The sequence below is a fragment of the Theropithecus gelada genome, chromosome 4 (assembly GCF_003255815.1).
Source record: "Theropithecus gelada isolate Dixy chromosome 4, Tgel_1.0, whole genome shotgun sequence".
In the NCBI taxonomy this organism is placed as follows: domain Eukaryota; kingdom Metazoa; phylum Chordata; class Mammalia; order Primates; family Cercopithecidae; genus Theropithecus; species Theropithecus gelada.
The window spans coordinates 77,837,828-77,850,727 of record NC_037671.1 but is presented as its reverse complement, the minus strand read 5'-3'; the positions used below and the strand labels follow the sequence as shown (position 1 = coordinate 77,850,727).

Below are 12,900 nucleotides of genomic sequence, written 5' to 3'. Positions count from 1 at the left end.
TTCACTGCAACCTCTGCCTTTCAGGTTCAATCAATTATTCTGCCTCAGCCTCCCATGTAGCTGGAATTATAGGTGTACGCCATAACACCCGGCTAATTTTGTATTTTTGATAAAGACAGGATTTCTCCATGTTGACCAGGCTGGTCTGAAACTTCTGGCCTCTAGTGATCCACCCCACTCGGCCTCCCAAAGTATTGTGATTTCAGATGTGAGCCACCACGCCCAGCCAAGCACTTCCATCTTTATGTCCCAGAAAACCCTGTTCATTACCTTTGGTGGTACTTATAATACTGATCAGGTTATTCATTTTCACATGTCTGTATCTCCAGAAGAATCTGAGGTTAATGTGTTTACTCATTTTTAATGCCCATTATATAGAAGATAATTGTTTGAATAAATAACCAAAATACTTTGCATATGAATGTTTCACATTTTTAATATCTGCCCCCTTTCTGAACTGAATTTAGAGTTTGAATAGTATATTGGCCTTCCTTGCTGCTTTTTATTCTTGAATCCTAGCGAAATCAAATATATATGATGAATTGGTTCTAGCATTATGATAGCGGAGGTCTGGTCTCATAGTCCATTTGATTTATAATGTTTGAGTATTAGAAATACTCGAGTACTGGTACTGTATAGAAATATCCTTATCTATTAGTTAACATTAACAGTGATTTATTATAAATAATGACACCTAAATTAACTGTCTAGAATCAAGCAGTGTTGTCTAGTGGAATATAATACAGGCCATATACGTAATTTTAAATTTTGCAGTCACTATGTTTAGTAAAAATAGGTAAAGTTAATTTTAATAATATTTTATTCCATTGCATCCAAAATGTTATTTCAGTATTTAATCAGTATTTTAAAATATATACTGCTTTAGTATTTAAATTGAAATTTAATTAAAAATTTAGTTCCTAAACTGCGTAACTTTTCATGTATCCAGGACAACACAGTTCAAGATCAGTGGTTTTTAAACTTTTTAAAGAAACTTCTGAATTCCTTTTTAAGAAAGCTGCATTCATTTTTAATCTTTTTACATTATATATTGCTTTATAAAGTTGATAAGTCCTATAGTCCCTGTCTAAGAAAAATGTACATAAACATATTCATACAAAATTTTGGACCATTTCAAGGGATTCATGTAGTTCTTAAAGCCTATCTTCTGTAGTAGGTACATGTGCTGGATATTTAGAACCCGTGTAGTCATAATGTAAAACAAGAGGGATTGGCAGAATCCCTAGGCAGTTTACATGTCAGTTGCTCCATAGGAAATACTTAACTACTTTATGTCCACACCCACATTTTTTCCCAACCACTAATCTAAAGAGAGTCATTTCACTATGGGGATCGGGAATTAAAATCTTTGCATTTTCTGTCTGTACTTGACTCTGACCTTTGGTGAGTCTCTTAACCATGTTTTTTTGTTTTGTTTTGTTTTGTTTGAGACGGAGTCTCGCTCTTGTCGCCCAGGCTGTCTTGTCGCCCAGGCTGGAGTGCAGTAGCGCGATCTCAGCTCACTGCAGCCTCCGCCTCCCAGGTTCAAATGATTCTCCTGCCTCAGCCCCCTGAGTAGCTGGGATTACAGGTACCCACCACCACACCCAGCTAATTTTTGTACTTTTAGTAGAGACGAGGTTTTGCCATGTTGGCCAGGCTGGTCTTGAACTCCTGACCTCAGGTGATCCGCCTGCTCTGGCCTCCCAGAGTGCTGGCATTGTAATTGTGAGCCGCTGCACCCAACCAACCATGATTTTCTTATTTACAAAGTACAGTTCCAACCCGTGACAAAAAATGCTTTTATGAAGATGTATTCTTTTTAAAAGCAGTTTCCATCTATGAATTTCCTCAAAAATAGAGCATTGCAAATCACCTACTTTATCAAATAAAAACATGTCAGAAATTTGGAGGGAAAGAGAGTTCGTTACTGATAGTTCCTGTGGCATATTTTTCCTTTATCTAAGTTATAGCATTTTTTTCTATAACAGAAAGGTGATTCATCATCTCCAGATCCTTCAGGTTTAGAATTTGATTGCCAGCATTTTCTCTCATGTTTTATGAAGCATAATGGCCTTTTGTCATGGAGTTTGTTACAGTGGGATCTTAATCATGATTATGGTGGCACACATAGTGATTCTGATTGATATAATCAGTATTTCCTAGGATTATAGTCATTTGCCATTTATTACACAAGGCGAGGACTTTTCAAAGCCTGTGAAGAAAAACTGCCATTTAGTTGTTTTTAAATCCTCTTTAAACAGTTCTGAGAGCAAAGTTTTTGAGCAAGAGTAACTTACTTCTAAGTTAGGAATAAGAAAACTTTGGTCATCCTAGCTTTATAATCAATCACAATGTTAACTTAGATGAGTTACTTATTTTCTATGAGCTTTACCTCCCTCATGAGATCATTAAGAATCTGTCTCTTTTAATTAGAAAATAAATAAGATCATTGAACTATTAACATTCTCTAGGTTCTTTTTTCTCATTTTAATAAAATAATTTAGATTATGTCATTACATATAAGTATACCAATGGGGCCTTATTGACAAGTTTGAGGGTCAAACCAAAAAAGAAACTCCATGTATTAAGGTGTCCTGTTGTTCCCTTTTAGGAGATTGCAAGAACAACGCTCTTGTACCAGGAACCATTCAAGTAAATGGCCATGGAGGACAGCCATCAAAACTTGTGAAGAGGGGACCTGGAAGGAAACCTAAAGTAGAAGTTAACACCAATAGTGGTGAAATTATACACAAGAAAAGGGGTAGAAAGCCCAAAAAGCTACAGTATGCAAAGCCAGAAAATTTAGAGCAAAATAATGTGCATCCCATCAGAGATGAAGTACTTCCTTCTTCAACATGCAATTTTCTTTCTGAAACTAATAATGTAAAGGAAGATTTGTTACAGAAAAAGAGTCGTGGAGGTAGAAAACCCAAAAGGAAGATGAAGACACAAAAACTAGATTCAGATCTCCTAGTCCCTGCAAGTGTCAAAGTGTTAAGGAGAAGTAACCGAAAAAAGATAGATGATCCTATAGATGAGGAGGAAGAGTTTGAAGAACTCAAAGGCTCTGAACCCCACATGAGAACTAGAAATCAAGGTCGAAGGACAGCTTTCTATAATGAGGATGACTCTGAAGAGGAGCAAAGGCAGCTGTTGTTCGAAGACACCTCTTTAACTTTTGGAACTTCTAGTAGAGGACGAGTCCGAAAGTTGACTGAAAAAGCAAAAGCTAATTTAATTGGTTGGTAACTTGTACCAAAATATTTTACTTCAAAATCTATAAAGCAGGTACAGTTAAGGAATAAGTAGAACTAAGGCTTCTGCTTCCTTGCTGCTATGGTGGAGTAGGGAATATGATTTGATTTGCAAAAAAAAAACAAAAAACAAAAAAAAACAAACTTACAAGACACTTCACTTCTTTAAATGAATATATATATATAAATATATACATATATATTTTAAATGTTTGCTATTTATTGCCCTTAGATAGGTTATGCATTTTCACATTCATTTCATTCACTGAAACAAAAGAAATTGATCTATAATGAATTCCTGATTTATTTATAGAAAAGACAGTTCTGCTACACTCTTTAGGAGCATAATATTCCTAGTGATAGAGCATTTCATGTTAAAATGAATTATTTTTGACCAAGCAAGGTACATTTCTATTGATACAAGTCATGCCCCTAAAAGACAGATGTTATACAGAGTAGCAGTGAATTAAGAAATGTTTCCTCTAAAAGATAAATACAAAATTTCCACCATTTAATACCCTAAAAAGTTTAATTTTAATTATAGAATGTTCATCTACAAAGTATCTAGAGGAGGCTTTTGCTTTATTCCATTTCTGCCAAACTTAAGAGAAAATGTACTGATGAAGGGAAACATATCCACATTGGAAAACATTTGACTGTCTAATTTTTCAGACCTTGATTCTTATATCACTCAATCTCTGTTTATTGTGCCAAAGACTGAGAATCAGTGCAGTGGAAAGCCTGTTTTTGACTGTCAGGACAGCATACACTTTTCAATATTGGAAAGGCTATATATTCTAAAGAGCAAGTTATTAAAGAGTTATGCTGAGATATATCTTTTTTTTGGTACTAATAGAAAATAATGCACTGGTGGGTCCTTTGACAGAGATATTCTAGAGGAAATGTTTAAGTGGTTAAAGGATTCAAGGAAAATACAGGAAAAAAGGTATGGGATTTGATGTTTACTTGTTGATCTGGATTAATGTCATTTCTAAACTTTAGACATATCTAATAGCCTAAAATGACTTACAAAGAAACGTGTCTGTGTGTGTATGTGTATATATTGATAAATGGGTATAATTAAATATATATACAAACACATACTTATATACTATTACCCAGGTATAAATTCTTTTTTCAGGATTTTTTAGATAGCAGTAGAATAAAAATAATTTTAAAATGTCATACTTTATAGTTTAATTTTAAGGGGGAAATTGGTTATTTTCAATTATTAAAGGTTAAAATAGGCCAAATCACTTTTTATGCAATCATGTTTTATACAGTGGTCTCATTGCACATTGTGTTTTTTCTGCACTTTTTACGGTATCCTTATCATGCTGGTATGTCAATATACACCCTAAAGAAAAACTCCATTTAATGATTGTGCCTTGTATTCTATTATTTTTTGCATCATTAGTAAAATTAAGTTGTCTATTGTAAATGATAACTATATGACTTAGGAGAATGTATTGCTATATGTACTGCTATGGAAAAGGAGAGCAGTTATTTATTTGTTTATGGTACAGTTAGTTATTTTATACCTTAAAAACCAACATACTTACCATTTCTATTGTTTAAAAATTACTGTCCATTTTTTAAAAAATTTAAAGAATGTAGTATTTTCTGAGGACTGGTATGGTACAAAAATGTAACCAAAATTTTCAGATACTACATTTTTAAAAAGTGAAGATGGGGAAAATATGTATCAGCATGACCCTGATGTAGAAAAATAAAGTCTGCAATCGAACCTTGGCAAAACACATTACATAATTATGTCTGATAAGGATGAATATTAGCTGTCATTTAACTGTCTTGAAGAATGAAAAAGTGATACATTTGGGCTTTTAAGATCATTTGTAACTAAATTTGTACAGAAATTTTCCTGTGAAATTAAGTAAACCATTTTCCAGATTTTGACTGCATTGCTGAGATTTTGCAGTTGAAAAATAATTTCAAATTTTTCAGGTTTTTTGTATATTTATTTTTTTCTAACAAATATATTTAACTATAAAATTAAAATTCAGTAGTTAAACTCTTCATAATGCAGAAATGGATGGCTTGATTGTATAGAAAAATGAGTCTTTCACTTACACCATTCTTGAAAATAATAGCGTATGTTTGAAATTTAAGTCATTAATTAGTTGCTTTTGAAGGCAATCTATTTGAAATATGTAATTTCCTGATGTTATCTGCATTGTGTTAAGAAAAAAAGAATAGGCTATAAAATCAATTTTTGTAAAAAAATAATGTACAGTTTTAAGTTGTGTACAGAAAAAGGAAGAGCGTACACAGTCTTAGAGTGGAATATACCTCTAGTACAGTGTATGTGTTAATTCCAACTCTTGAGCAAAGAAATGAGTATTTACCATCTTTCCTATAACACATAAATGTATTATTCCTGTTCTAAAGACACTGTATATTTATGACCTTATTTGGACATTATTAGACACTGGTTTCTTAGTAAAGCACAGTAACTTGGATCAGATTCTTTGTAACCGAAACACTTAAACATGTATTAGTAATACCAATATATTTAGATTTTATATTTTTATAATTTAGCTTCTATACATTGCAGAAGTTGAATTAAGAAATTTAAGTCATCACCATATTTTTGTTTTCTTTACCACTTGGGAAAATAATCCTCTTTGAGGCGGTAACACTATGTATGTACTGTTGATAGGCCAGAAAGAAATGTTGGCAGTTGTCTTAGGTAAGCAATAAAAACATCTCAAATTTACTGAAAATTCAGAAATATAACTTAACATGCATGGAAAGTGTAAACCAATTTAGGTATTTCTAAGTACCAAACCCTAATATTCCCTCCCTCAACTCCAACATTCTCAAGTCCCAGATGAAAAGTTTAAGTGGAGCATTAGTTTAAATATTCAGTCTAATCAGAGACTCACAGCCCTGGGCGATAGGCAATACATACATAACTTTCTAAAATTTTATCCTTTGTGACCTGCTATAGTGGCATTGGACTATTTTCTGCATGTATTATAAACTGAAGATTTTTTTGGCCTTATTTCAATTGTTTTTATTGCACAGCTTCACTACAAATTTAAAGACTGCTGGCATTATTATAAAACTATCTTCCTCCTTCAGTGTAAGTAAATGTGGAATATTTGTGAGCTGGATTAGGTAACGTCTGAGACTTGGGATTGACTAAATTTAGTTATCACCTGGAAATGAATTACATAAGATACAGTAATCAGAGAAAATACCTTTGTGCAGCATGTATGTTAACATCTAGAACTGTCCCTCATCTGCAGTGCAGTAGATGAATCAGACATTTTAAGAAATGTATTCAAATATCATTTTTATCTTATATGTTAGCAGCATTTACATGTTTTCAAATATGATTTGTAATATAATTTCTCCAGTTAACAATGTTTACTTCAATTCTGACATTCCATTTTATACATCTATACCTACTGTATATCTCTATCAAATGTCAGCTGGAAGTGGCTTTTTCAGTTTTCTACTTAATGAAAACAGATTTATTCTGAATGTTTTTGTGACCTGAAATTTATTTTTGAATAGGTTGAAAGGACCAAGATACTTGAGTGATTAAAGGGCTGTAAGTGTTTTGCTTATATGCAGGAGTTACATGATTTTAAAAGTCATAGGGGAAGTAGTTTTATCATCTGATTACTCCTATAAACCTAAAAAGTATTTATAATATAACAGGTTGAGCAGTGGTTTTGTTACACTTAGGCAAGAATTTATTTTCCCATTAAAATTTGAAAAATACACTTTTCTTTGCTTCTACCCTTGCAGTTTCCCTTAGTTCCCTGATTTCCAAGTGATCTGAACTAAAATTAATACTACATTTACTAAGAAACTATTTTTGTTAATTATACTGAGCAAAGCGCTCCAAATGAAAAGTCATCATGAACTATGTATAGTACCCAAGAAGAGGTCAAATTGAGTCAGAAGACTGTAAGTACCACTTTTGGCGCTCCAGAGATAAACCTTGTACACACTGCAGTAAAACAGTGAGTAGAAAATATGAGCTATAAATAGATACTATTTTTAGTTTTGATAGCTCTGTGTTGAAACACTTTTTTAATGCAGATAAAAATTATCAGGAAATTAACCTTATGGCACAGACCAAATACTTAGTGCACGGCTGAGTTTCTACAATTCAAGGAGCCAAGAAAAATAGGTTCAAGATGGAATATACTACATGCATATAAGGCAGATGCACACACGCTGGTTACTTTAACATTGTGTGTGTTGATTAGTCACAATGATAGACTATAAAATGAGACAATACAACGTTACATTTTTGGACCATATTAAAACTGCAAGAAGACAGGGGTCTTATTGAAGATCTTTTAGAAAACTTAAATGCTGTCACAGGACATTTAGACATGTGTAGAATGTAGCTCAATTTTTAAAAAGTAACTGACCTAGAGGGTGAAAGTTGAAACTGACACATTTTCAAATTAAGATTATGCTTATTTTGTACAGAAAACAATGTTTAAACACAAGCAGATCTGTTGTATGTAATAAGTAACACAGAGTTTTAAAAGAAATTAATTATTTAGCTTTATTGAAGTTTGTTTTTTTCTTTCCGAACCTGGAGTATCATATTATAAACAGCAGTCTCACACCAGAATAGCAGTGCCCTTTCTTTTTGTACATATTGATTGGACCTTTCTTTACTGTTACGTGGACACTTTCTATGTTAGTTTTGATGCATAATTCTTTGAATCCTTTTATACAAACTAGAATGTACGTGTAAGAATTCCTGTCCCTGCAATGTAGTAACTACAAACTTATTTTTAAATAAATAGAAAACTTGTTTTTCTAAGCTATTTTGTAGAGCCTCATGATTTATTATTTGGTTTTTTAAGTTTTTTTGGCAACACATAAAGCACTTAGTACGTAATTTCAACAAGCTGCTTACCAAAGTGGTTATATGGCAGTTACCATTATGTAAATGCTGGTTCATTAGAGTTTCCAGTGCCCTGTGTGTTTTGCAAAGTATGAAAACTGTCAGTTAAAAGATTTTTGGGTGCCGAAATGTAATTTAATTCCAAAACAACTGAAGGTCAAAAACTTATATGCTTTTTTATGTGTACATTTAATAAAACAATTTCATTGGTTTCTTACCGTAAGTTAACTGCGATGAGTGATAAATACTTCAATATTCAGATACTTTCGTAAGAGATACATTTCAGTGGAACACTTTGCATAAATATTTTCTCAAAAATATGCAATTTCTGGGAAAAAAGGAATGATGAAAGAATTTCACTTACTTGTATTTAAGTTCATAGAGTTATTGCAGTTTTCCTAGAAATTGTGTCAGATTGTCATGCTTTTTTGTTGACTTACTAAGAATCCCAATTTTAGCATGAAGACTATTAGATATGAATACATAAGACTATAACAATTCAAATTAAGCACATGGAGTGATTTGTAATTTTGTGTTAATGTCTCCCTAAGATGTTTTGTTAAAATGATTTTGTATAAAATAAATTTCTAAGTTGAGGAAGGCAGGTAAAAAAAATTCCAGATAACCTTTTCTTTCTGAAGTCTGCTAATAACAATACCTAGTATATACTTAGAAGAACCAGCCAAGAAAAATTAACTTTCAGCAACCACTCTTTACTCGTTTCTCTTTTGTAATAATACCAATTTTATGACCCAAGATTCCCCAGTATTTAATGGAAGTAAGAATAAAGACCAAAGCGCAAAACCTCTGTTACTTGCAATATAGTACTTTGTGTTTGTAATCAATGTGTGGTAAATTTAACACATTTACCACTTACTGATTAGTCTTTGGGAAAAGAATGGTGGAAGTCATTCAATGAAATACCTTTCTACCATATTGGTTAGACATACTGGCAGCACAGTGTAATGAAAAGAACTGGCTTGGAGTTGGGAAATGGAAATTTGACTTTCATTCCTGACAGGAAGTAGAGGAACCCCAGCAAAGTCATATCTCAGAGCTTCATTTTCCTCATCTGTAAAGTTTTGAAAGTTGATTAAATTATCTGTGAGATCTAATTCTGTTCAAATAGCGAGTGGTGATAATCTCATTTGTATATTGTCCTCTGTATTCATGGCTCAACCTTGGCTTTTATATTTAGTCCCTGAATAGAATACATCATTTAATGTGTAGTTTCCAGACAAGCTGTGTCTTGCGGCCATGACCTTATTGTTGTAAGTGTGAGGTTTTCTGAACCCTTAGAAGAAGGACTTTTAATGTTTTCACAACACACTATTGTATTGCTATAAATTGTGAATTGCTTTAAAAATACATGTTTACTAATAAAAAGAAGTACAGGCACACTTTATTTTATTGTGCTTTGCATTATTGCACTTTGCAGATAACTGGTAACCCTTCATCCAGCAAGACTGTCAGTACCATTTTTTCCAACAGCAGGTGATAACTTCATGTGTCACATTTTGGTAATTGCAATATTTCCAACTTTTAAAATATCATTCCATCTGTTCATGGTGATCTGTGATCAGTAATCATTTATGTTACCACTGTAATTGTTTTGAGATGCCAAAAACCACACCCATGTAAGATAGTTAATACATGTTCTGTGTGTTTTGACTGTTCCAATAAATGGCCATTCCCCCATCTCTCTCCCTCTTTTTGGGCCTTCTATTCCCTGAGATACACCAATATTTAAATTAAACCAGTCAGTCACCCTACCGTGGCTTCTAAGTGTTCAAGTGAATAGAAGAGTCTGAAGTCTCTCACTTTCATCAAAAACTGGCTATGATTAAGCTTAGTTAAAAAGGCATGTCAAAAGCCAAGAGAGGCTGAAAGCTGGAACTATTGTGCCAAACAGCCAAGTTGTGTAAGCAAAGGAAAAGTTATTGAAGGAAGTTAAACATGCTACTAAAGTGAAAGCAAAGCAACCTTATGGCTGATAAGAAGAAAGGTGCAGTGGTCTGGATAGAAGATTAAATCAGCCACAATATCCCCTGAAGCCAAAACCTAATCCAGAGAAGGGCATTAAAGCTCTTCAATTCTGTAAAGGTGAGAGGTAAGAAAGCTGCCAAAAAAAAAAAAAAATTGGAAGCTAGCAGAGGTTAGTTCATGATGGGTTTTTTGTTGTTGTTGTTGTTTGTTTGTTTTGCTTTTTGTTTTGTTTTTTGAGACAGAGTTTTGCTCTTGTTGCCCAGGCTGGAGTGCAATGCTGCGATCTCAGCTCACTGAAACTTCCGCCTCCCAGGTTCAAGCGATTCTCCTGCCTCAGCCTCCTGCGTAGCTGGGATTACAGGCCCCTGCCACTATGCCCAGCTAATTTTTGTATTTTAACAAGAGATGGGGTTCACCATGGTGGCCAGGCTGGTCTCAAACTCCTGACCTTGTGATCTGCCCGCCTCAGCCTCCCAAAGTGTTAGGATTACAGGTGTGAGCCATCGCGTCTGGCCTGGTTCATGATGTTTAAGGAAATAAGCCATCTCTGTAATAAAAGTGCAAGGGGGTGCTGATGAAAAAGCAAGTTATCCAGATGTTTTAGCTAATATTATTGATGAAAATCTACACAAACTTTCAATGCAGATGAAACAACCTTATATTGGTAGAAAGACCAATGCAGGACTTTCATAGCTAGAGAGAAGTCAATGCCCAACTTCAAAGGACAGGCTCTCATTGGGGGCTAATGCAGCTGGTGTTAAGATGAAGCCAGTGCTTCTTTACCATTCCAAAAATTCTAGGGCCCTTAAGAATTATATTAAATCTACCCGACTGCTCTATCAATGGAACAACAAAGCCTGCATGACAGCCCATCTGTTTACAGCACGGTTTACTGAATATTTTAAGTCCATTGTTAAGACCTACTTTCCAGGAAAAAAAAAAAAAAAAAAAAAAAAGGTTCCTTTGAAAATACTACTGCTTGTTGACAACCTGGTCACCCAAGAACTCTGATGGCAGTGTGCAAGGTGATTAGTGTTGCTTTCATGCCTGCTAACACAACATCTGTTCTGCACCTCACAGATCAAGGAGTAATTTTGATTTTCAAGTCTTGTTATCTAAGAAATACATGTTGTAGGCCAGGCACAGTGGCTCATACCTGTAATCCCAGCACTTTGGGAGTCCAAGGTGGGTGGATCACCTGAGGTCAGGCGTTTGAGACCAGCCTGGCCAACGTGGTGAAACCCCATCTCTACTAAAAATACAAAAATTAGCCAGGCTTAGTGGCGCATGCCTGTAATCCCAGCTACCCAGGAGGCTGAGGCAGGAGAATTGCTTGAACCCGGGAGGCGGAGGTTGCAGTGAGCTGAGAGTGCGCCATTGCACTCCAGCCTGGGCAACAACAGTGAAACTCCATCTCAAAAAAAAAGAAAAGAAATACATGTTGTAAGGCTATAGCTTCGAGAGATTCTTCTGAGGAATCTGGTCAAAGTACATTGAAAACCTGGAAAGAATTCACCATTCTAGATGCCATTAAGAACGTTCATGATTCATTGGCAATCAAAATATCAACTTTAACAGGAATTTGGAAGAAGTTAATTCCAACCCTCATGGATGATTCCGAGGGTTCAAGAATTCAGTGGCAGAAGTCACTGCAGACGTCGTGGAAATACCGCGAGAACTAGAATTGGAAAGTGGAGCCTAAAGATGTGACTGAGGGGTCGGAGCAAGATGGCCGAATAGGAACAGCTCCAGTCTCCAACTCCCAGCGCGAGCGACACAGAAGACCGGTGATTTCTGCATTTTCAACTGAGGTACTGGGTTCATCTCACTGGGGAGTGCCGGACGATCGGTGCTGCTCAGCTGCTGCAGCCCGACCAGCGAGAGCTGAAGCAGGGTGAGGCATGGCTTCACCTGGGAAGCGCGAGGGGGAAGGGAATCCCTTTTCCTAGCCAGGGGAACTGAGACACACAACACCTGGAAAATCGGGTAACTCCCACCCCAATACTGCGCTTTAAGCAAACAGGCACACCAGGAGATCATATCCCACACCTGGCCGGGAGGGTCCAACACCCACGGAGCCTCCCTCATTGCTAGCACAGCAGTCTGTGATCTACCGGCAAGGCAGCAGCCAGGCTGGGGAAGGGGCGCCCACCATTGCTGAGGCTTAAGTAGGTAAACAAAGCTGCTGGGAAGCTCGAACTGGGTGGAGCTCACAGCAGCTCAAGGAAACCTGCCTGTCTCTGTAGACTCCACCTCTGGGGACAGGGCACAGTAAACAATAACAAACGCAGCAGAAACCTCTGCAGACGCAAACGACTCTGTCTGACAGCTTTGAAGAGAGCAGTGGATCTCCAACACGGAGGTTAAGATCAGAGAAGGGACAGACTCCCTGCTCAAGTGGGTCCCTGACCCCTGAGTAGCCTAACTGGGAGACATCCCCCACTAGGGGCAGTCTGACACGCCACACCTCAGGGTGGAGTACACCCCTGAGAGGAAGCTTCCAAAGCAAGAATCAGACAGGTACACTCGCTGTTCAGAAATATTCTATCTTCTGCAGCCTCTGCTGCTGATACCCAGGCAAACAGGGTCTGGAGTGGACCTCAAGCAATCTCCAACAGACCTGCAGCTGAGGGTCCTGACTGTTAGAAGGAAAACTATCAAACAGGAAGGACACCTACACCAAAACCCCATCAGTACATCACCATCATCAAAGACCAGAGGCAGATAAAACCACAAAGATGGGGAAAAAGCAGG

At 36.0% G+C, this 12,900-nt stretch overlaps 1 protein-coding gene across 2 annotated transcripts in view; it reads left to right on the top strand.

Annotated features, from left to right (window-relative positions):
* PHIP (pleckstrin homology domain interacting protein) overlaps nucleotides 1-8,080 on the top strand; it is a 138,393-nt gene extending 130,313 nt beyond the window's left edge. For both annotated transcript variants that reach the window (XM_025381903.1, XM_025381902.1), the window contains exon 40: nucleotides 2,615-8,080. In XM_025381903.1, the coding sequence (XP_025237688.1) occupies nucleotides 2,615-3,252 (638 nt within the window). In that variant the 3' untranslated portion in view covers nucleotides 3,253-8,080. The remainder of the gene's footprint in view (nucleotides 1-2,614) is intronic.
* Nucleotides 8,081-12,900: the final 4,820 nt, after the last annotated feature.